Source organism: Martes martes, assembly GCF_963455335.1.
Source record: "Martes martes genome assembly, chromosome: 17".
Taxonomy (NCBI): Eukaryota; Metazoa; Chordata; class Mammalia; order Carnivora; family Mustelidae; genus Martes; species Martes martes.
This window is the reverse complement of record NC_137905.1, coordinates 35,195,347-35,217,304: the sequence shown is the minus strand read 5'-3', so window position 1 is coordinate 35,217,304 and position 21,958 is coordinate 35,195,347. Positions and strand designations below refer to the sequence as shown.

The 21,958-nt window shown below is 36.9% G+C and overlaps 1 protein-coding gene across 1 annotated transcript in view; it reads right to left on the bottom strand.

Moving 5' to 3' along the window:
• ITFG1 (integrin alpha FG-GAP repeat containing 1) overlaps positions 1–21,958 on the bottom strand; it is a 316,107-nt gene that overhangs the window by 158,874 nt on the left and 135,275 nt on the right. Inside the window, exons 9-10 of the mRNA XM_080828159.1 lie at positions 10,909–11,003; positions 8,339–8,511 (exon numbers count right to left, since the gene is read on the bottom strand). Coding sequence (XP_080684285.1) covers positions 8,339–8,511; positions 10,909–11,003 — 268 coding nt within the window. The remainder of the gene's footprint in view (positions 1–8,338; positions 8,512–10,908; positions 11,004–21,958) is intronic.

Genomic DNA, 21,958 nt, shown 5'->3' with positions numbered 1-21,958 from the left:
TTCTATAAAAGAAGAAAGACCCAAGAGTGTCACAGAACAGAAATTTACGGGGATAATCTATAGAAACACGGACTTCACAGGCAACATGATGTCAATAAAAACGTATCTTTCAATAATCACTCTCAATGTGAACGGCCTAAATGCTGCCATAAAACGGCACAGGGTTGCAGACTGGATAAAACGACAGGACCTGTCCATATGCTGTCTATGAGAGACACATGTGGAACCTAAAGATACATAGGGACTGAAAGTGAAGGAATGGAGAAGTATCATTCATGCCAACAGGCCTCAAAAGAAAGCTGGGGTAGTGATTCTCATATCAGATAAATTAGATTTTAAACTAAAGACTGCAGTCAGAGATACAGAAGGACACTAGATCATTCTTAAAGGGTTTATCCACCAAGAAGATCTTACAATTGTAAATATTTATGCCCCCAGTATGGGAGCAGCCAACTACATAAGCCAAGTGTTAAATCAAGATAAGGACTCTTATTGAAATGAATACATTAATAGTAGAGGATCTTACATGCCATTCTCAGCAACAGATAAATCATTGAAGCAGAAAATCAATAAAGAAACAAGAACTTTGAATGACACATTGGAGTATGAGGACTTCATAGATATATACAGAATATTCCACCCTAAAACAACAGAATTTTCATTCTTCTTGAGTGCACATGGAACTTTCTCCAGAATAGACCACATACTGGGCCACAAATCAGGGCTCAACTACTACCAAATGATTGAGATTATTCCCTGCATATTCTTAGACCACGATGCTTTGAACCTGGAACTCAACCACAAGAAAAAGTTTGGAAGAAAAGAAAGAGGACCCAAATTGTAAAATTATGAAAGAAAGGGGAGAGATCACGACTAACACCAAGGAAATAGAAATAACCATCAAAAAGTATTATCAACAGTTATACACCAATAAATTAAGCAACCTAGAAGAAATGGATGCATTCCTGGAAACCTATAAACTTCCAAGACTGAATCTGGAAGAAATTGACTACCTGAATAGACCAATATCAACTAACAAGATTGAAGCAGGGATCAAAAACCTCCCAAAAGGGGCGCCTGGATGGCTCAGTGGGTTAAAGCCTCTGCCTTCGGCTCAGGTCGTGATCCCAGGACCCTGGGATCGAGCCCCGCATCGGGCTCTCTGCTCTGCAGGGAGCCTGCTTCCCTTCCTCTCTCTCTGCCTGCCTCTCTGCCTACTTGTGATCTCTGTCTATCAAATGAATAAACAAAATCTTAAAAAACAAACAAACAAAAAAACACCAAAAAACCCCCAAACCTCCCAAAAAACAAGAGCCCAGGACCTGACAGATTTCCTGGGGGGAAATTCTACCAAACATCCAAGGAAGAAATAATACCTATTCTCCTGAAGCTGTTTCAAAAAATAGAAACAGAAGGAAAACTTCTGGACTCTTTCTGTGAAGCCAGCATTACCCTGATCCCCAAACCAGGAAAAAATCCCATCAAAAAGGAGAATTTCAGACCAATACCCCTGATGAATATGGATGCCAAGATTCTCAACAAGATCCTAGCTAATAGGATCCAACAGTACATGAAAAAGATTATCCACCATGACCAGGTGGGATTTATCCTTGGGCTGCAAGGGTGGTTCAACATTCACAAATCAATCAATCTGATAAAACAAGTCAATAAGAGAAGAGAGCAGAACTACATGGTCCTCTCAATTGATGTAGAGAAAGCATTTGACAAGATATAGTATCTGTTCCTAATTAAAACGATTCAAAGTATAGGGATAGAGGGAACATTCATCAACTTCATAAAATCCACCTATGAAAAACCCACAGTGAATATCATTCTAAATGGGGAAAAGCTGACAGACTTCCCTTTAGATCAGGAACACGACGAGGATGTCCATTCTCGCTACTGTTCTTCAACACAGTACTAGAAGTCAGAGCAACAAAAAGAAATAAAAGGTATTCAAATTGGCAAAGAAGAAGTAAAACTCTCTCTCTTTGTAGATGACATGATACTTTATATGGAAAACCCAAAAGATTCCACCCTGAAACTCCCAGAAGTCATACAGCAATTCAGTAATGTGGCAGGATACAAAATCAATACACAGAAATCAGTTGCTTTCTTATACACTAACAATGAAAATATAGAAAAGGAAATTAGAGAACTAATTCCATTTATTATAGCACCAAGAACCATAAGATACCTGGGAATAAACCTAACCAAAGAGGTAAAGGATTTGTACTCAAGGAATTATAGAACATTCATGGAAGAAATTGAAGAAGACATAAAAAGAAGCAAAAGCATTCCATGCTCATGGATTGGAAGAATAAACAATGTCATAATGTCTTCTTTCCAAATTTCCTCTTGTGATTGAGTTCTAGCTTCAGAGCATTGTGGTCTGAAAATATGCAGGGAATGATCTCAATCTTTTGGTACCTATTGAGACCTGATTTATGACCCAGGATGTGGTCTATTCTGGAGAATGTTCCATGTGCACTAGAGAAGAATGTATATTCTGTTCTTTGGGATGGAATGTTCTGAATATATCTGTGATGTCCATCTGGTCCAGTGTGTCATTTAAGGCCTTTATTTCCTTGTTGATCTTTTGCTTAGATGATCTGTCCATTTCAGTGAGGGGAGTGTTAAAGTCCCCTGCTATTATTGTATTACTGTCGATGTATTTCTTTGATTTTGTTATTAATTGGTTTATATAGTTGGCTGCTCCCATGTTAGGGGCATAGATATTTAAGATTGTTAGGTCTTCTTGTTGGACAGACCCTTTGAGTATGATATAGTGTCCTTCCTCATCTCTTATTATAGTCTTTGGCTTAAAATCTAATTGATCTGATATAAGGATTGCCACCCCAGCTTTCTTCTGATGTCCATTAGCATGGTACATTGTTTTCCACCCCCTCACTTTAAATCTGGAGGTGTCTTCGGGTCTAAAATGAGTTTCTTGTAGGCAGCATATTGCTGGGTTTTGTTTTTTTATCCATTCTGATACCCTGTGTCTTTTGATTGGGGCATTTAGCCCATTAACATTCAGGGTAACTATTGAGAGATATGAATTTAGTGCCATTGTATTGCCTGTAAGGTGACTGTTACTGTATATTGTCTCTGTTTCTTTCTGATCTACTACTTTTAGGGTCTTCTCTCTTTGCTTAGAGGACCCCTTTCAATATTTCCTGTAGAGCTGGTTTGGTGTTTGCAAATTCTTTCAGCTTTTGTTTGTCCTGGAAGCTCTTTATCTCTCCTTCTATTTTCAATGATAGCCTAGCCGGATGTAGTATTCTTGGCTGCATGTTTTTCTCGTTTAGTGCTCTGAATATATCATGCCAGTTCTTTCTGGCCTGCCAGGTCTCTGTGGATAGGTCTGCTGCCAATCTAATGCTTTTACCCTTGTATGTTACAGACTTCTTTTCCCGGGCTGCTTTCAGGATTTTCTCTTTGTCGCTAAGACTTGTAAATTTTACTATCAGGTGACGAGGTGTGGACCTGTTTTTATTGATTTTGAGGGGCGTTCTTAGCATCTCCTGGATTTTGATGTTTGTTCCCTTTGCCATATTAGGGAAATTCTCTCCAATAATTGTCTCCAATATACCTTCTGCTCCCCTCTCTCTTTCTTCTTCTTCTGGAATCCCAATTATTCTAATGTTGTGTCGTCTTATGGTGTCACTTATCTCTCGAATTCTCTCCTCGTGGTCCAGTATTTGTTTGTCTCTCTTTTGCTCAGCTTCTTTATTCTCTGTCATTTAGTCTTCTATGTCACTAATTCTTTCTTCTGCCTCATTTATCCTAGCAGTGAGAGCTTCCATTTTTGATTGCACCTCATGAATAGCTTTTTTGATTTCAACTTGGTTAGATTTTAGTTCTTTTATTTCTCCAGAAAGGGCTTTTATCTCTCCGGAGAGGACTTCTCTAATATCTTCTATGCCTTTTTCGAGCCTGGCTAGAACCTTGAGAATTGTCATTCTGAACTCTAGATCTGTCATGTTACCAATGTCCATATTGATTAGGTCTCCAGCCTTCGGTATGGCCTCTTGTTCTTTTTTTTGTGGTGAGTTTTTCTGCCATGTCATTTTGTCCAGATAAGATTTGCTTTCTCGTGCTGTGGAATTCCGCTGTTCTTGGTGAGTGAAGGTGGTTTTGGATGGGTTTTTTGTTGATCTTCTGGGGGAGGGTCCTGTTGTAGTGATTCTCAAGCGTCTTTGCCGCAGGCGGAATTGCACCACCTTTGCCAGGGGCCCGGCTAAGTAATCCGCTCGGGTTTGCTTTTGGGAGCTTTTGTTCCCTGAGCGCTTTCCGTAGAGTTCCGGAGGACGGGAATGAAGATGGCGGCCTCCCAATATCCGGCCCGGAGGAGCCGAGAGCTTGGGGTTCCACTCCTCAGTGCGCCCTCAGAGAAAAGCGCCCAACCGCCCCGCCTCCCTGGCCTGCGGTCGCGCCTGGAGGAAAGCAGTCAATTGCTGGAACCTGGAGAAAAGTGCCCGGTCGCTTCCGTCTCCGTGGCCTCCGGCCGCGCTCCGAGCCCACCCAGCCTGCGACTGGCACAAGGTAACCTCAGGCTGAGAGCTCAGTCCTCGGCTTTGTTGCTGTAGCCGGCTTCCCCGCTCCAATACCTGCGAGCTCCGCGGCCCTCAGACACCCCCAGTCCTTCTGTGACCCCACGGGACCTGGGGTTATGCTGACCCCGCCTGGGTTTCCCCCCGGTTTAGCCCCTGGAGTGATGTCTCCCAGTGGGGCAGACTTTTAAAAGTCCTGATTTTGTGCTCCGTTGCTCCGCCACTTGCCGGGAGCCAGCCCCCCCCCCCCCCCTGGGTCTATCTTCCCGTCGCTTTGGATTCACTTCTCCGCAGGCCCTACCTTTCAGAAAGTGATCAATTTTCTGTTTCTAGAATTGTTGCTCTTCTTCTCTTCGATTTCCCGTTGGATTTGTAGGTGTTCACAATGGTTAGATAAGCTATCTAGCTGATCTCCTGGTACCCGATGTCGTCTCAGCCTGCTACTTCTCCGCCATCTTGACTCCTCCCCAACATTGTCATAATGTCTATAGTGCCTAGAGCAGTCTATACTTCCAATGCCATCCCGAACAAAATTCTACAAGCATTTTTCAAAGTGCTGGAACAAACAATACTAAAATTTGTATGGAACCAGAAAAGACCCCGAATTGCTAAGGAAATGTTGAAAAAGAAAAACAAAACTGGGGGCATCATGTTGCACGATTTCAAGCTTTACTACAAAGCTGTGATCACCAAGACAGCATGGTACTGGCACAAAAACAGACACACAGACAAGTGGAACAGAGTTGAGAACCCAGATATGGACCCTCAACTCTATGGTCAAAGAATCTTCAACAAAGCAGGAAAAAATATACAGTGAAAAAAAGACAGTCTCTTCAGTACATGGTGCTGGGAGATTTGGATAGCTATGTATAGAAGAATGAAACTTGACCATTCTCTTCCACCATACACAAAGATAAAGTTGAAATGGATAAAAGACCTCAACGTGAGGCAGGAATCTATCAAAATCCTAGAGGAGAACATAGGCAGTAACCTCTTCAACATTGGCCACAGCAACTTCTTTCAAGACATGTCTCCAAAGGAAAAGGAAACAAAAGTGAAAATGAACTTTCGGGACTTCCTCAAGATCAAAAGCTTCTGCACAGCAAAGGAAACAGTCAACAAAACAAAGAGGCAGGCCACGGAATGGGAAAAGATATTCGCAAATGACACTATAGACAAAGGGCTGATATCAAGATCTAAAGAGAACTCCTCAAACTCAACAACCACAAAACAGATAATCATGTCAAAAAATGGGCAGAAGACATGAACAGACACTTCTCCAAAGAAGACATACAAATGGCTAACAGACACATGAAAAAATGGTCATCATCATTAGGCATCAGGGAGATTCAAATCAAAACCACATTGAGATACTACCTTATAGCAGTTAGAATGGCCAAAATCAACAAGACAGGAAACAACAAGTGTTGGACAGGGTGTGGACAAAGCGGAACCCTCTTACACTGTTGGTGGGAATGCAAGTTGGTGCAGCCACTTTGGGAAAATAATGTGGAGATTAATTAGGAAATTAAAAATAGAGCTTCCCTATGACCCTGTAATTGCACTACTGGGTATTTACCCCAAAGATACAGATATAGTGAATAGAAGGGCCATCTGTACCCCAATGTTCATAGCAGCAATGGCCACAGTCGCTTAACTGTGGAAAGAGCTGAGATGCCCTTTAACACATGAATGAATAAAGAAGATATGGTCCATATATACAATGGAATATTACACCTCCATCAGAAAGAATGAATACACAACTTTTGTATCAACAAAAGAATGGAACAGGAGGAGATTATGCTGAGTGAAAGAAGGCAAGCAGAGAGAGTCAATTATCACATGGTTTCAATTACTTGTGTAACACAAGGAATTACACGGAGGACACTGGGTGGAGAGGAGATGTGATTTGGGGGAAACTGGAGCGGAAGACAAACCACGAGAAATTGTGGACTCTGAGAAACAATGGGAGGGTATTGGACGAGAGGGAGTTAGGGGTTGGGAAAGCCTGGTGCTGGGTATTAAGGAGGGCACATATTGCATGAAGCACTGGGTGTTTGCATAAACAATGAATCTCGGAACACTGAAAAAGTAAAATTAAATTTAAAAAATTGCTTCAGACACATAGTTATGAAGCATGATGACCATGTCCCTTGAAAATTCCACATATATAACTTAGAGCAATTATAATTTCAAATCAAATCCTTAGAAAATTTAAGTACAGACTGTCCATAATTTTCTACAATATTTAGGGACACTCACTAATAATATATGTTCCTCTAAAAATCAGATTTCTAGATGACATTGTTTGGTATTAAAAGCAACAATATATCTTTTTTTTTTTCCCCCCTAGGGAAGTTGTTTTGCATCATGTGCCTGGTAGGAAATGTGAAGCTGAATCATCATTAATTCCAGAGTGAATTAATGCACAGAGGAAAAACTGTGGGTAGATAATGATACAGGAGATAGTAATGAATAAGGGCCAAAAATATAATTAATCATAGGAAGAAAACAATAAGGTATTAAAATTTAGGAAGAGTCATACCAGAATCTGCAAAAAGTCAGTCTAATTATAAATTTAACTATGTTGGTTTATTTACTGGTACCTGTACTTAAGGAAAAAAAGGAGTTGCAGCACTCAAAATCACTGATAATGTAGTAAATATACATTTCATGTATATGAAGAATATCAATAATCATGTTTAAATTTTCGTGCAGTTATAAACAAACAACAGTAAGGCAATATTCACTAAAAGTCTGTGTGTACTCACTAATTCCTTCACTTATTTTTACTTCGTTTAATCTTCACTACAACTGCAAGAGACAGATACAATTATTACTCTTGTCTTACAGATGAGTTCATGTAATATGCCTATGGTCACATGGGTGATAAGTGGCTGGACTCAGACTGAAGCCAAGGTTCAGCTCTTAAGCATGATGTTTTTCAGTCTGAAAATGTAACTGGGTCATTTGTTTTTAAAAATTTTGGCCTTACACGTGAAAGGGAGTAGGAGATAAGGCTTCCTTTATGAAAAGAGTAAGTCACAGGAATAAAAGGACTGTATAAGAATTATTGGTCTATGGTATCGTAATAGTGTTGTGTGGTGACAGATGGTAGCTGCACACTTATGCCGTGCTTGTGCTGCACAATTATGCTCACTTGTGGTGAGCACAGCATAATGTATAGACTTGTCCAATCACAAGGTTGTACACTTGAAATTAATGTAACATTGTGTATCAACTATATTCACATACAGGAATTAAACCAACAATGAAATAAAATTTTAACTATTTCCAGGAAAAAAAACACACAAAAAATAAAGAGTACAATCACTCTGTCCTCTGTATGTGCCTCTATTATTGAATGTAATACAGATATTTCAGTATTTGCTTTCTGGCTTGTCTCTGGAGACAGAATGGAAGCTTCCTGACCGTAGGGATCGTGTGTAATTACACATAAAAAAGGCTCAGCTAATATTTATTGAATTGAATATTAAATTGTACTCTTTTTAAAGAAAAAAATTTTGGCCTTTTAAAAATAAACTATTTTTGAATGAAAAATATTTTTCAAATTTTTGTTTCTGTTCTACAGAAGATAAATTTGTGGAAAAGAACAGGTATTCTAAGCCACTGAAAGTTTAGTTACGACATAAACAATTAGGAACCAAACTTAACATGTTCCTTATTTAAGGTACTCTACCATGTTTAGGTGCTATTCAGTTAACAAAGTATCAAATCAAAGAATTTCTACAAATATTTCTCACTTGACTTAATTTCCATACCTTCCAGATGTATTCTTCAGTATGGCAAGTGCATCTGGATAGCCATCCATGTTGTAGTCTCCAATATGAAGGGTAATTGGAAGTGGTATTTCAGTTGGTCGTTGTTCATGCACAAATGGCACAAAACCCCAGAGTGTGCCCTTGTTGCTGAACTCCTGTAGGACTGGAACCCACTACGGAATAAGAGGAAAAGATTAGATTTTACAGTTACTTTAGAAAAAAAAATTCACCATTTGCAAAACAAACAATCTATTAAAAGTCTTCATAAGCATCATCTTACTTAAACTTCTTTATCTCCACAATCTAAGGATATTACAATTTACTTTGATGAACAGATAATTAATACTCTAGAAAAAATAAAGTCCCATTTAAATTTCATCAGTAGTCATTTTTCCTTGAACTGGTACAATAGAGCCTTTGAAAATTTTTCACAAAATCACAGAATCTTAGGTTTGAATTGATATTGATTCCTGTAGTTGAATCTCCCCATTTTAAAGCTGTGTTGAGTGGAAATGTAATTTCAAGAATATTGTTTAAAGATTTATTTACCTATTTTAGAGAGAGAGAGAGAGAGAGAATAAGGGGGAAGGACAGGGGGAAAAGGAGAGAGATAATCTAAGTGAGACTCCCGCTGAGAATGAAGCCCAGCAGGGGGCTCGATCTCAAGATCCTGAGGTCATGACCTTAGTGGAAACCAAGAGTTGGACGCTGAACCGACTGAGCCATGTAGGCCCCAGCAAATGAATATTTTTTTAAATGAGAGCAAACTGTAATATCATCTAGTACTGATGTCCTTTCAGAAGGATCAGCTTAGGAAGAAAGAAGATGACAGAATCTCCCTTGTTCCCCCGTTTTGCCTTTTATACATGATAATGACTTTAGTCAATATCTTCAGAGCCAAGAGTTCTGAGGTTCCCTGACAACACCAGCACTGAAGAAGTTCTGCCCATCCAGGGAGATGAGCTTTGTCACCAAAACAGCTGGAATCTACTTTTAGTAAGTTCTTTATTTTTATATTGATTGTAATGAAGAGAACAGAGAGAATAAAGTGATTTGAAAAAGAGCTCTTGGAAATCCATTTCTCTTTTGAGTACCCTAATCTACTCAAGCTAATGCAAAGTAAAAATCTGAAGAGAGGAAATCATACCATTAAAATTATAAATATGCCTAAAATTAGTTAAAAGTATGGATACTGGCACACGCCCTAGAGATGTTCAAACCAGCGCCGCTGGCTTGAAATGACAGCAGGCTAAACAGGTTTCTTTTAAGCAGGTGACTCTATATGGCTTCAAGTGAAACGATATTAAAAATGGTTTCTTGAAAAGGGACTAGTACATTGGGCACCCCAAACATATTCTAGGTTTTCCAAAGAAAGCATAACTTGCCAAGGAAAAAGAGAAAATATAGCTAATAATAAATACATATTTATAGGAAATAAGCTGTTTAAAAAAACTCATTTATATCTTAGATTAATTTTTCAATCTTTCTTAAGAGCAAAAAAATATTATTTATCATGAAAATGTTTTAATGATTCACTTGACTTTGAAAAAAATAGTTGGTTTTGTTTTGGAAGAAGATGGGAAATTTCACAAAATGCTGTTATCACAAACTTCTGAAAAGGTTGACAGTTTATTAGTGAGGATAAAGTGTTCTTATTAAGGTAAATGTATTAAGGTCTAAAAAGTAAAAAGATTTTTTATTAATATGACATCCTTAACAGTCACCAAAGAACTGTGACATTTATCTTCCTAGAGAGAGATGACTGTATAATTTGAAAATATTCTTAAAATAGTCTGTTGCTTGAAGCCAGGCTATAATTACTATGTTTACTTATACCTATGAAACATGACTAGGTGTTACTTGACCTCATGTTTTCAGTGATTAAAAACTTAAAAAAGCTTAAGATAATAAAATTTATAGGTACAGAAGCTAAATGTTTTTAGACTATTGATTTATGAAGATTTTTCTTTAGTGTTTTACTATAAAATGTAGTTTCCTGTAAGGGCAATAATTTCTTACCCTAAGATAGAAAACAAAACTGATTAAATCCTGTAATATAATAATACTGGTTTTCTCTGGTAGTTCTAACAATAAGGAAAAATTCTCAGTGTTACAACCTATCATTGCCACAGTAATCTGCTATGACCATTGGATTTTAAACTGTTAATCCACAAGCTACAGGTAAAAAGTTAGCTTGAGAGAATGAAACGGATCTAGTTAGCACAAATAAAGACAAGATTAGCCTTGACAATAGATGTGATGTTCTTCTCCATAACCTTTTGTTACAGTTACAGTGCATTTTATAATAATCCAAGCCTGTAAAATGCTAATAGGTCATTTAATTACAGGACCAAGATTGGTCTTCTTCACCAGAAATGATTATAACAGTGCCTTCCCTCTCAATAAATAAGCACAAAAATATTCAAATTCATTTCATTAAATTAAAATGAGGAAGTCAATAATTTATATAGGGTATCACTGTGTTCTGATTATTCAGATACTTTTTCTAATCTCTGAAGATTTTCTTTAAGAAGGTAACTGTATTGACATTAAAAAACAAGCTGATATACCTGTTTCGTTCCAGATCTTGCTAAGTAAATGATGCTTTTCTGGCAGTTTTTATCTTCACAGCCTGGCAGTAAGTGATCCATGTGTCCATCTCCATCTGCCAAAAGAAAATTTCAAGAGTCCATTAACAGCTACAAAATAAAGTGTTCTTGTATGGCAGATTACATTTCCTATTTGTTCAAAGTCTGCATCAATCTGGATAAATGAAAGAAATTGACGTATGACTTTGTTATAAATGTGATTCAATTAAAACAATTACTCTGGCCCTTGCCATCTATTACCTGGATTGTGTCTTGTTTTAAATTGCCCACATTTCTGTAGTTAAATATTTATCCAATGTTGAAAAAAAAAAACCCATTTCAGGCTTTAATGTTAAAATCATCAATTTTTAAACAACGTGGCTTTTGACTTATTTACATAATTATCATTGCTGCTGTAGGAGAAAAACAAGCATGTCAATAGTAACTCATTATTATATGGCTTATTTTAAATGTGTCTTTACATATAATTTATCTTCACACATGCTCTTAAATATCTTTTACATAGTATGAACTTCAAGAGTTCTAAAGCTCTCAGCACCCTGGCTTTTAAAAGGCATCAATAAATTTTTACCAATAAAAAGGCAAATGAAGAGAATACAGATGTCATTTCCAGCTGACTAGATTTTGAAAAGCTGCACGATGGGGGTACTTGGGTTGCTCAGTTGGTTAAGTGTCTGATTTTGGTTCAGGTCATGATCTCGGGGTCTTGGATTCTTTTATTTTTGGTTAAAGATTTTATTTATTTATTTATTTATTTATTTATTTATTTATTTATTTATGAGAGAGAGAGAGACAGAGAGAGAGGGAGGGAGAACACAAGCAGGCAGAGCGGCAGGCAGAGGCAGAGAGAGAAGCAGGCTCCCCGTCAAGCAAGGAGCCCCATGCAGGACTTGATCCCAGAACCCTGGGATCATGACCTGAGCCAAAGGCAGCGGCCTAACCAACTGAGCCACCCAGGAGTCCCAGGGTCTTGGATTTTTGTCCCACTGAGCTCCCCACCCCCACTCCTGTTCTCTCTCCTTCTCTCAAATAAATAAACAATAAAATCTTAAAAAATACCCCCACAAAACTGCACAATGTTTTGCAAAGACCTTCAGAAAAGAGGTTACTGAAGAACCTGGAATCAATTCCTCTAATGGTCTCTCCTACCTACTGCCCCTTACCTGGTAAGGTTTAAGATTTTGATGTCCTAGAGTTAAACCGCTACAGTGACATGCATAGTTGAATAGTCATTTAGATTTTAAATTTTGTGTTATTTCATTCACTCATTTGCTATATGGTTTAACATATAATGTATGTCTGAGACAAGCGCCTTCAGTTTGAAGGAGATAGTAATAAAGATTAGCTATAGAGAAATACTCTTTCACGTGTAGGCTTATATATTAAGGAAATACAAAATTTTAACAAGCCTATCATATCTTCAGTAATATATTCAAAAGGGAAAAAATAATTTTAGGCTGAGTGGTCTGAAAATCTAGTCAATGGAAGTTTACCGCAGCAAGGAAAAATAAAAGGTGCAGCATAGTGAAAAATAAACTTTTTAAATTTAATTTCATGGTTTAGTTACTTATGACCCTTACAATTAATATCATTAGTGATAATGAACCCTACAAAGAGGAGTAAAACATTAAGTAAAATAGTTGAATTAATAATGAAAGTATGGAGAACATCTGTAATTTGACAGTATATAGATTTGGACTATTGAGAAAGAAGTTGAGAGAGAGAGATGAAACTCTAGGCAGGAATACTTGGAAAGGAAAAGGCTTTTCAAGGGCATAAACATATACCATAGTTAAAGATAAATAAAAAAAATAGCTAGTCAAGTAAGAATGAAGTAAATGCAAAATATGATTTATAAGCAGGATCTAGGAATATCACAGATTTCATTAAAAGCCAAGCCATTTTATTGCAAATTAATGGGGGGACCAATTAGAAGACCATTACTAAGTCTCTGCCCTTCATTTTTACCCTATGGCAAAATACTCAGGTTAGATTCTGATTTACACTTTTATTTTTTCCTACTTCCTTTCTTCCAAGTAGCTCCCTATTTCCTACAAGTATTTCAACTATGACTTGGCTGATATTTAATGCTGGCAAATAGCCATCTAATAAACATACAACAAACTCGTGATAATTCCCAATCATACCTTTTAAGTATAAATTATCAGCAATATTTTCGATATGGTCATAGACATGGAGAACTTTATCAGAGAATGTCTTCCTTGTGCTGTCAGTGTTATTTCTTGGTATTTAGGGGAAGTAATAGAAAAGCTGTCTTGAGAGTCCAACTTCACACCCAAAGGAAATTTTAAGTACAAAGTTATTAATTCCTGGGTCTTCTTTAAGGAATGTGTCCAAGTTCAGAGACTGGTCCTTCCATCATCATGACTTCTTCATAGTCACATTATTTCTTAGAGAGTTTGCTTAAATGAATACAAGTTGAGTAGAACAAGTCATGACATGACAAGTCATGACAGATACAATAGGTGTATAATGGTGAAGAATACAATGCATGCTAGTAAAATGTGGTACTACTGCTTTAGTTTGTGCTAAATGGCATGCAGTTTTACTCACTATTGCGTTTAGATTATCAGAACTGATGTCAACAATGTGAAAAAGGCCAACTGGACCTAAATATGATCACGCAGATAGTTTTGACCTTATGGACACCCTGAAAGAATTGCAGAAGTTCCCAACCCTAGGTCTATACTTTGAACTATAATTTGAGCATTTTCACCAGAGAGGTTGTACCAATAAATGAACTACCAAATACTCTGATTTTTGCCACTCTGGTAAGTGAAAATGATATTTCATTGTGGTTTCAATTTTTAGTTTTCTTATTAAAATGTTGTTGGTCTTTTTCCTGCCAATTTGCAGGAGTCATTCTATATTAAGAAAACTATTCTTTTGTCTGTGATTTATTAATGTTTTTCTTTATAGCATCTAGGTTTTCCTTATAAGCTACAAGAACTCTGAAATTCATAGACTTGGGGACATTATTTTTGCTTTTAGGTCTTTGATTCACCTAGAATTTATTCTGGCTTTAGCTATGAGTTATGATTCTACCGCACTTTTTTATCCAGTTATTCCATACCACCTACTGAATGATCTAGTTTTCACGAAACTCATTATCTCTGTATTATTTTTCTTTATCTGTAAAATGATCAAAAGGAACATAATTTAGCTACTGCAAAGGGTCATTGAGAGGATTAAATGTGGGGGAAAGAATATGGAAAATACTGTAAAACAGTAAATAATCATAATGGAGTACATTATCTCTCTATACATTCTTTATCACTACGGTATGTTGTGTGTACTTAGGACAGTGGTATACTGTGCTTAGAAGGAGGCAACAGAGTTAAAAAAGACGAGTAACTTCTAGAAGGATACACTGATTTTTCATTAGAGTTCTCACTTCCAGGACACACTTAATGCTTATAGTAGGAAACACTGAAACATTTGGTCATGGAAAATTAAAGTAACTATTTAGGATTTGATGAATGTTACTCCATAGATGGAGAAAAAATATAAGTAGAATGGTAGAGTATTTAGATCTATAACTTGGAACTCTTGAGCTCAATAACAAAAACAAATCAGTAATTTCTGAATTACAGAGTAGAACAAGTCATGACAGCTCAAATGGGGAATAAGTCAAATGACTCCTTCCACCATCTGGAAAATTTACTCATGGATGGCTATAGCATGAGCAAGATATAAATATCACAAGTAATACAACTAATTAATGTTAGAAAGTTCTAAATAGAATTCAAGGATTTAACTTTTAACATGGGCAACACAAGGCTGAAAGATTTCTGTACAGGGCCTTTAAAACTGAATTTTTTGCTAAAAGACCCAGAATTTAAGTAGAAGTAACATCTTCCCCATCACATTTGTCAACAGGCATGTGAGACATATGACAGATAATGTATTCACATATTAAACTACATTTTTTGTGATTCATATAAAACTGGAAATACACATGCTAAAATAAAAAACCATTTACTGAAAAAACATTTCCTTATTTCCATTGTAATATATGAAATATATCACTCTATATTTTTCAGAACACATCATAACATACTGAAATTATCGACACAGAAATAATTCAAATCTTAAACAAAACCTATTATAATAGCCAGATTAGGCTTTCTAAGAAAATAAAACTCAGACTTTAAAAATAAATGGTGAAATATATAAAAAAAGAGGGCATGAATGAAAATATTTAATTTCTTCAGCTTTTTAAAAAAAGTTCATAAACCAAAGTATGACAATGGGAGACTGCTGCTATATTATTTTTAAAAACGAGGAAAAAATGAGTAACATATTATCACATTAACATGTGAAATATATAGTTAATTTCTTTAAAATACTCATTTTTAAATGACAAAATGACAGAATTATGAATACATACATCAGTTTACTTAATTTTGTTTCAGATGTTGAATAACATACAGTTGATTTTTAATTGTGTTCATATAAACACAGTATTAATATAGTTATGTGATTAAAGATGAGCCTCCAAAGTGCCAGGGCCTTAACAATTTCACCAATAAGAAACATATATTGTCAAAGGATATGAATATGATCAAAACAGAAAATTATAATTCTTTAAGATGCTGTTGGTTACTATCAGACATGGTAATGCTGGAAAGCATGAGGTAGGACCAAAAATACACAAAGTGAATCAAATCTGCTTTAATATGTTTAGGCTTTGTGAGTAGATAGTCATGAAATAGGATTTTCATGACAGATTTCTCCTGTCAATTCTATTACTTGTTTTTATTGATGATACAATATTTTTTGTCATTTCAATACCTAATTATCTATTAGGCTTTGATGTCTCCAGGATACTCATCTTCTGATGCTTTCTGTTTTGCAGAATATACTGGTTCTTGACAACTATGTCTTAGTAGTTTTTTTTCCTTACTAAAAATTTTATAAAAGTCATAGCATATTCCACTTTCTCTTCTGAGTTTTCCTTGCTCTATTATATGAACAGAGGTAAAAACCAACTGTTTCAGTGAGAAGTATGTAATAGGGTAAAGAGGCCTAATTCCTGCCCAGTTACCACTAGGAACACAATAGTGGAAATGTCTCCTAAACATTCTGCATGATAATGGTCTTGTTTATTTTACATCTGAAACTAGGAGGAGGGTATAGGGAGGAAGGCTCAACATTATTTTTAAGATTCTTATGATTAAACCCACAAGTCTGTACCTATTATTTTGTATTATCAAATATGCTATGAAATTATAATTCTTTTATGTTTTGTTATCAAAAATGAACACTGTATATTTATTTGTGTATGGATGTAGTAAAATTTTTACATAATGTTCATGTATCATTTAAAATGAGAAGAAATATTCCTATTAATAATGCATTAAGCATTTTGAATATATCTTTAAATATCAAACCATATATTATTTAAAACCATGTTGGCAACATAGTAGAAAAAAGTCTATTCTGTTTGTTATATAACTGATTAGCTTACTTTGACATTCTCTTTATTTTCCATTGTGTTGAATAATATTTAAAGAGTATTATTTTCTCTATTTATTTCACAGTGCTCCCAACATAATATGAAATTGTGTGTGTGGGGATCATTTTAAGGTTAGCTCATTTAAATGAAAGTTATTAAAATTTTCTTTCATGTCTTTAATCCTAGTAATAAAGTAACCTATCAAGACAAATTATCAGCCAAGTCAACCTGTAATCTGAATTCTAAAATAAACAAGAAGCTGAAACAGGATCCTATTTCTTGCTTTATAAATTTATTAATGTCTGTGGCATAGGGGAAGGAAAGGTGGCTGCTAGTCTTTTCCTGTCAATACAATTCTGCATCCAAAATAAGGCCTTCACTTCAAAAGAACAAAATACATTTAAATATGAAAATCCACACTTGCAAAAAGGGCAGCAAATGACTCAAACTCTTGTTTTGATAAGAATAAGGAAACAAACAATGATAGTACAAGTAAAATTAGTTTATTTAGTAAGATATTTATACTCAAAAGCTTTAAATAAATGCTAATAATTTAGTTTTTTATATTTGGTCAGAGAGCAGAATCAAAATGTGTATGATGAAAGTTGTCCCAGAGAATTCTTGGGATATGTACACATTTTTGGGTGTAGTAGAAAAGACAGTGGATTAAGAATGGGAAAGATTTTGCTTTTAAGATTGTTTAGTTACTAAGGTACTTGGCCAACTCAGTTTTTTCAACTGTAAAATGAAAAGGTTAGATTCCATGACATTCTAAAACGCAATCCATAGGAGTTAAGATGGTGGAGAAGTAGGAGGACCCTGGGCTTTCCTTGTCCTTTGAACACAGCTGCATTGAGGTCAGATCACTTGGAACACCCAGCAAATTGTTCTGCGGGTTGGAAGAAGGATCTCCACAGTTGGAGGGAGACAGTGTGCCAGATGGGAGGTGCATGGAAGTGAAATGGGGGAGAGAAAAACTCGATGTGGCAGAGGGGAGGGAACCCTTTTTGCGGGGAGAGGAAAGGTAGAGAAAGAGAAAGGGGTTGAGAGAGTGTGGCATTGGGTTCACACAGGAAGAAAACCTCTCTAGACCACAGACTGGGGAGCCAGGAGAACTAAGTGTTGCAGTATATTTTTGCAAAGAGTGTGTGGAGTTCAATCTCTGAGGTTTTGGAATAATGAGACTTTCACCAGAGGTTTGGTTCACACTCCTGGGGAAAAGGAGGGCTCTGGTCCAAGAGTGCATATAAACTTGTGTAGAAATCTCTTGGGTTGCACTGGGAGGGATTGTTCCCCTTCCTGGGATACAAGTGGAAAAGGGTACATTGCTTCTTCAAGTACAAAAGACTCTGTAGGCGCCAACATGTGGCCTTTCATCAGCAGGGCACAAAGGTGTGCAAGAGCGGGTGGATAATCAGGACACTGCTTTTCCAGGTGCCACACCATAGATTCCATGCACTGAGCAGCCGTGGGGTGGTTTTTCTGGGACAAAGGTCACTAGTCACAGTGCAGCAAAACTTTATTCTTGAGGAGCAAGCGGGTCAGTGCTGTGCTGGCTCCTTTAAGATTTGAAATTTTAAATCCCAGCTGTGACAAAGATAAAACCCAGGAGACTTGTAGTGTTAGACAGCCCTGCTTTTCTGTGAAGGCTTCCTGAATAGCGGGGGGGGGGGGGGGGGGTGGAGGTGGGGGGGGGAGGGGGAGGGAGGTGAGAGTCCTTGTCTGGGTTGAGAGAGTGGGGTGTCGCCATTTTACCTTACCACCAACATAGTGGGACATCAGAGAGCAGCACAGCAGTCTCAGTGGAGGTGGGAACCTCTTAAGTCAAACACCATACCTCCTATGCTTGGCAAGTGCAGTTTTACTGGGGCAGGAGTGACTCTCCCTACAGACCCTCCCTGCAGCAGGCCTCTCCTCCAGAAGAGCAGCAAAGGCATGCACAGAGTTTACTGATCAGTGCTTCAAAACATCTCTTCAGTTCTGGTAAAAATAAGACCGGGCTACATTTTAATTTTTTTTCTTATACTTTTTTCTTTTTCCTTTGGAATCAGGCTTTATGGGGTTTTGTTAGTATTCTTTTTTGTTTACTTTTTTCTCTCTCTCTTTTTCTGGATCAGGCTTCTGTTTTTCTTTTCTCCCACCCCCTGCCCCTTGCCACCTTTGGAATCAGGCTTAGAGTTTTTTGACGTTTTATTTTTTTCATTCCTTTTTCCTTACTCTTTATTTTGGATCAGGCTCCCCCCACCTGGGCTTATTCTAACAAACAGATCAAGGAACACCTACATAAAGGTCCAAATACTCCTCATGACAAGCAAGGAGGAACTCTGCAGAGGACTGATCTGTGGGGAAAGAGCAGCCAAAACACAACAGCAGAGTACACAGAGCACAGCATCAAAAACTTCCTGCATGCCCAGGCCCTGGACAATGTAAATCTTCTTTTAAATATAGCAGTACTCTGAGGTGCAGGAAACATAACAAGCTTCCATAACACACAAGAGACAAAAACTTAGCCCAAATAACAATTATAGAAGAATTCTCCCCAGAAGAAAGGTCAGAGGACATCAAAGCCAGGGACTTGCACAAAACAAATATAAGCATATACCTCAACAAGGATTTAGAACAATGGTTTTAAGAATACTAGCTGGACTTGAAAAAAGCATAGAAGACACCAGAGAGACTTGCTGCAAATATAAAAGACCTAAAAACTAGACAGGCTGAAATAAAAATGATATAACTGAGATGCAAAACTGGATATAACAAGGAGGACTGAAGTAGTAGAGGAGAGAACAGGTGATATAGAAGATAAAATTTTGGAAAATAATGAAGTGAAAAGAAGAGAGAGGGAGTGAAAAACCATTAGATCATGAATATAGATTCAGGGAACTCAGCAATTTGATAAAGTGAAATAATATATCATAGGAGTTTCAGAAGGAGAAGAGCAAGAAAAAGGGGCAGAAAGTTTATCTGAACAAATTACAGCTGACAGCTTCCCTAATCTGGGGAAGGATATGAACATAAAAATCCAAGAGGCAGATAGAACTCCCCTAAAAATCAACAAAAACAGGTCAACACCATGGCATATCATAATGAAACTTGCAATATACAAATATAAAGAGAGAATTCTGAAAGGAGCTAGGAACAAAAGGTCCTTAACCTACAAGGGTGGACACATATGGTTAGCAGCAGACCTGTCCACAGAAACTCAGCAGGCTAGAGCAAAGTGGCATGATATAGCCAACATACTATATGGGAAAAATATGCAGCCATGAATACTCTATCCAGGCTGTCATTCAGAATAGGAGAAATAAAGAGTTTCCAAGACAAGCAAAAACTAAAGGAGTTCATGACCACTAAACCAGCTCTGCAAAAAATATTACTCTGAATGTAAATGGACTCAATGCTTCAATCAAAAGACTTAGGGTATCAGAATGGATAAAAAACCAAGACCTATCTATATGCTCCTTATGAGAGACTCATTTTATACCCAAAGACATCTCCAGATTGAAAGGCAGGGGATGGAGGACCATTTATCATGCTAATGGACATAGAAAGAAAGGTGGAGTAGCCACATTTATATCAGACAAACCAGATTTTAAACCAAAGACTATAATAAGTGATGAAGGAGGATACTATATCATGATAAAGGGGTCTACCCCTAAAAAGATCTAAGGCTTGTAAATTCTTATGCCTCTAACTTGGGAGTAGCCAAATGTATACATCAATCAATAACTAACTTAAAGCAACTCATTGATGACAATACAATAATACAATACAATAATAGGGGACATTAACACACCACTCACAGCAAAGGACAGATCATGTAAGTAGAAGATGGATTTAACAGATACATTCAGAGCATTCCTTCCTAAAAGAGCAGAACACACTTTTTTTTCGAATGCACATGGAACATTCACCAGAATAAATCACATACTGGGGCACAAATCAGGACTCAACCTGTACAAAAAGATCAAGATCATACCATGCATATTTTCAGACCAAATGTTATGAAGCTTCAAGACAACCACAAGAAAAAATTTGGAAAGACCACAAATGCATGGAGCTTAAACACCATCCTACTAAAGATAGAATGAGTCAACCAGGAAATTAAAGAATTAAAAAATATATATGGAAGCAAGTAAAAATGAAAACACAACATTTCAAAATCTTAGAAATGCAACAAAGGCAGTCCTAAGAAGCAAATATATAGCAATACAGGCCTTCCTCAAGAAGCAAGACAAGTCTCAGAAATATATTCCAACCTTACACCTAGAGGACCTGGAAGAAGAACAGACAAGAAAGCCTAAAACCAGTAGAAGAAGGGAAATAATAAAGACTAGAGCAGCAATCAATGGTATAGAAAAACAAAACAAAACAAAACAAAACCCCCAGGAGAACAGACCAATGAAACTAGGAGCTGGTATATTGAAAGAATTTAAAAGATTGATAAACCTTTAGCCAGACTTACCAATCACTAATAAAACAGGTGAGATCACAATCAACACCACAGAAATACAATCATAAGAGAATATTATGAGCAATTATATGCCAACAAATTGGGCAATCTGGAGGAAATGGGTAAATTCCTAGAAACATATAAACTGCCAAAACGGAAACAGGAAGAAATAGAAAACCTGAACAGACCCATGACCAGCAAAGAAACTGAATCAGTCATCAAAAGTCTCCCAATAAACAAGAGTCCAGGGAAAGATGGCTTCTCAGGCGAATTCTACCAAACATTTAAAGAAGAACCAATACCTATTCTATTGTCCACAAGGGCCAAAATATGGAAAGAGCTCAGATATCCATGGTCTGATAAATTAATATAGAAGGTGTGGTAGCTATATATTATGGCAAATTATGTAGCCATCAAAAAGAATGAAATTTGCTAAAAAAAAAAAAAAAAAAAAAAAGAATGAAATTTGCTATTTGCAAGGATGTGGATGAAACTAGAGTACATTACGCTAACTAAAATCAGTCAGAGAAAGACAAATTCCATATGATTTCACCCATAAATGGAATGTAAGAAACAAAACAGAGGATCATAGGGGAAGGGGGTAAAAATAAAATAAGATAAAGGCAGAGAAGGAGGCAAACCATAAGAGACTCCTAAATACAGGGAACAAACTAAGGGTTGATGGAGGGGGGTTAGTTAGGGGACGGGTTAGTTAGGGTTAGTTAGGGTAACTGGGTGATGGGCATTAAGGAGGACACTTGATGTAATGAGCACTGGATGTTATACACAACTGATGATCACTAAATTCTCTTGAAAGTAGTAATACACTATATATTAACTAAAATGAATTTAAATACATCTAGAAAAAAAAAAGATGCTTTCTACACAGTACTGTTTTACAGAAAAAAAATGTTGAAATAAAATGCCATGCACAGGGGTGCCTGGGTAGCTCAGTCAGTTAAGAATCTGCCTTTGGCTCAGGTCATGATCCCAGGGTCTTGGGATCAAACCCTGCATAGGGCTCCCTGCTCAGTGGGGAGCCTGCTTTGCCCTCTTCTTCTGCCTGCTGTTTTCCCTGC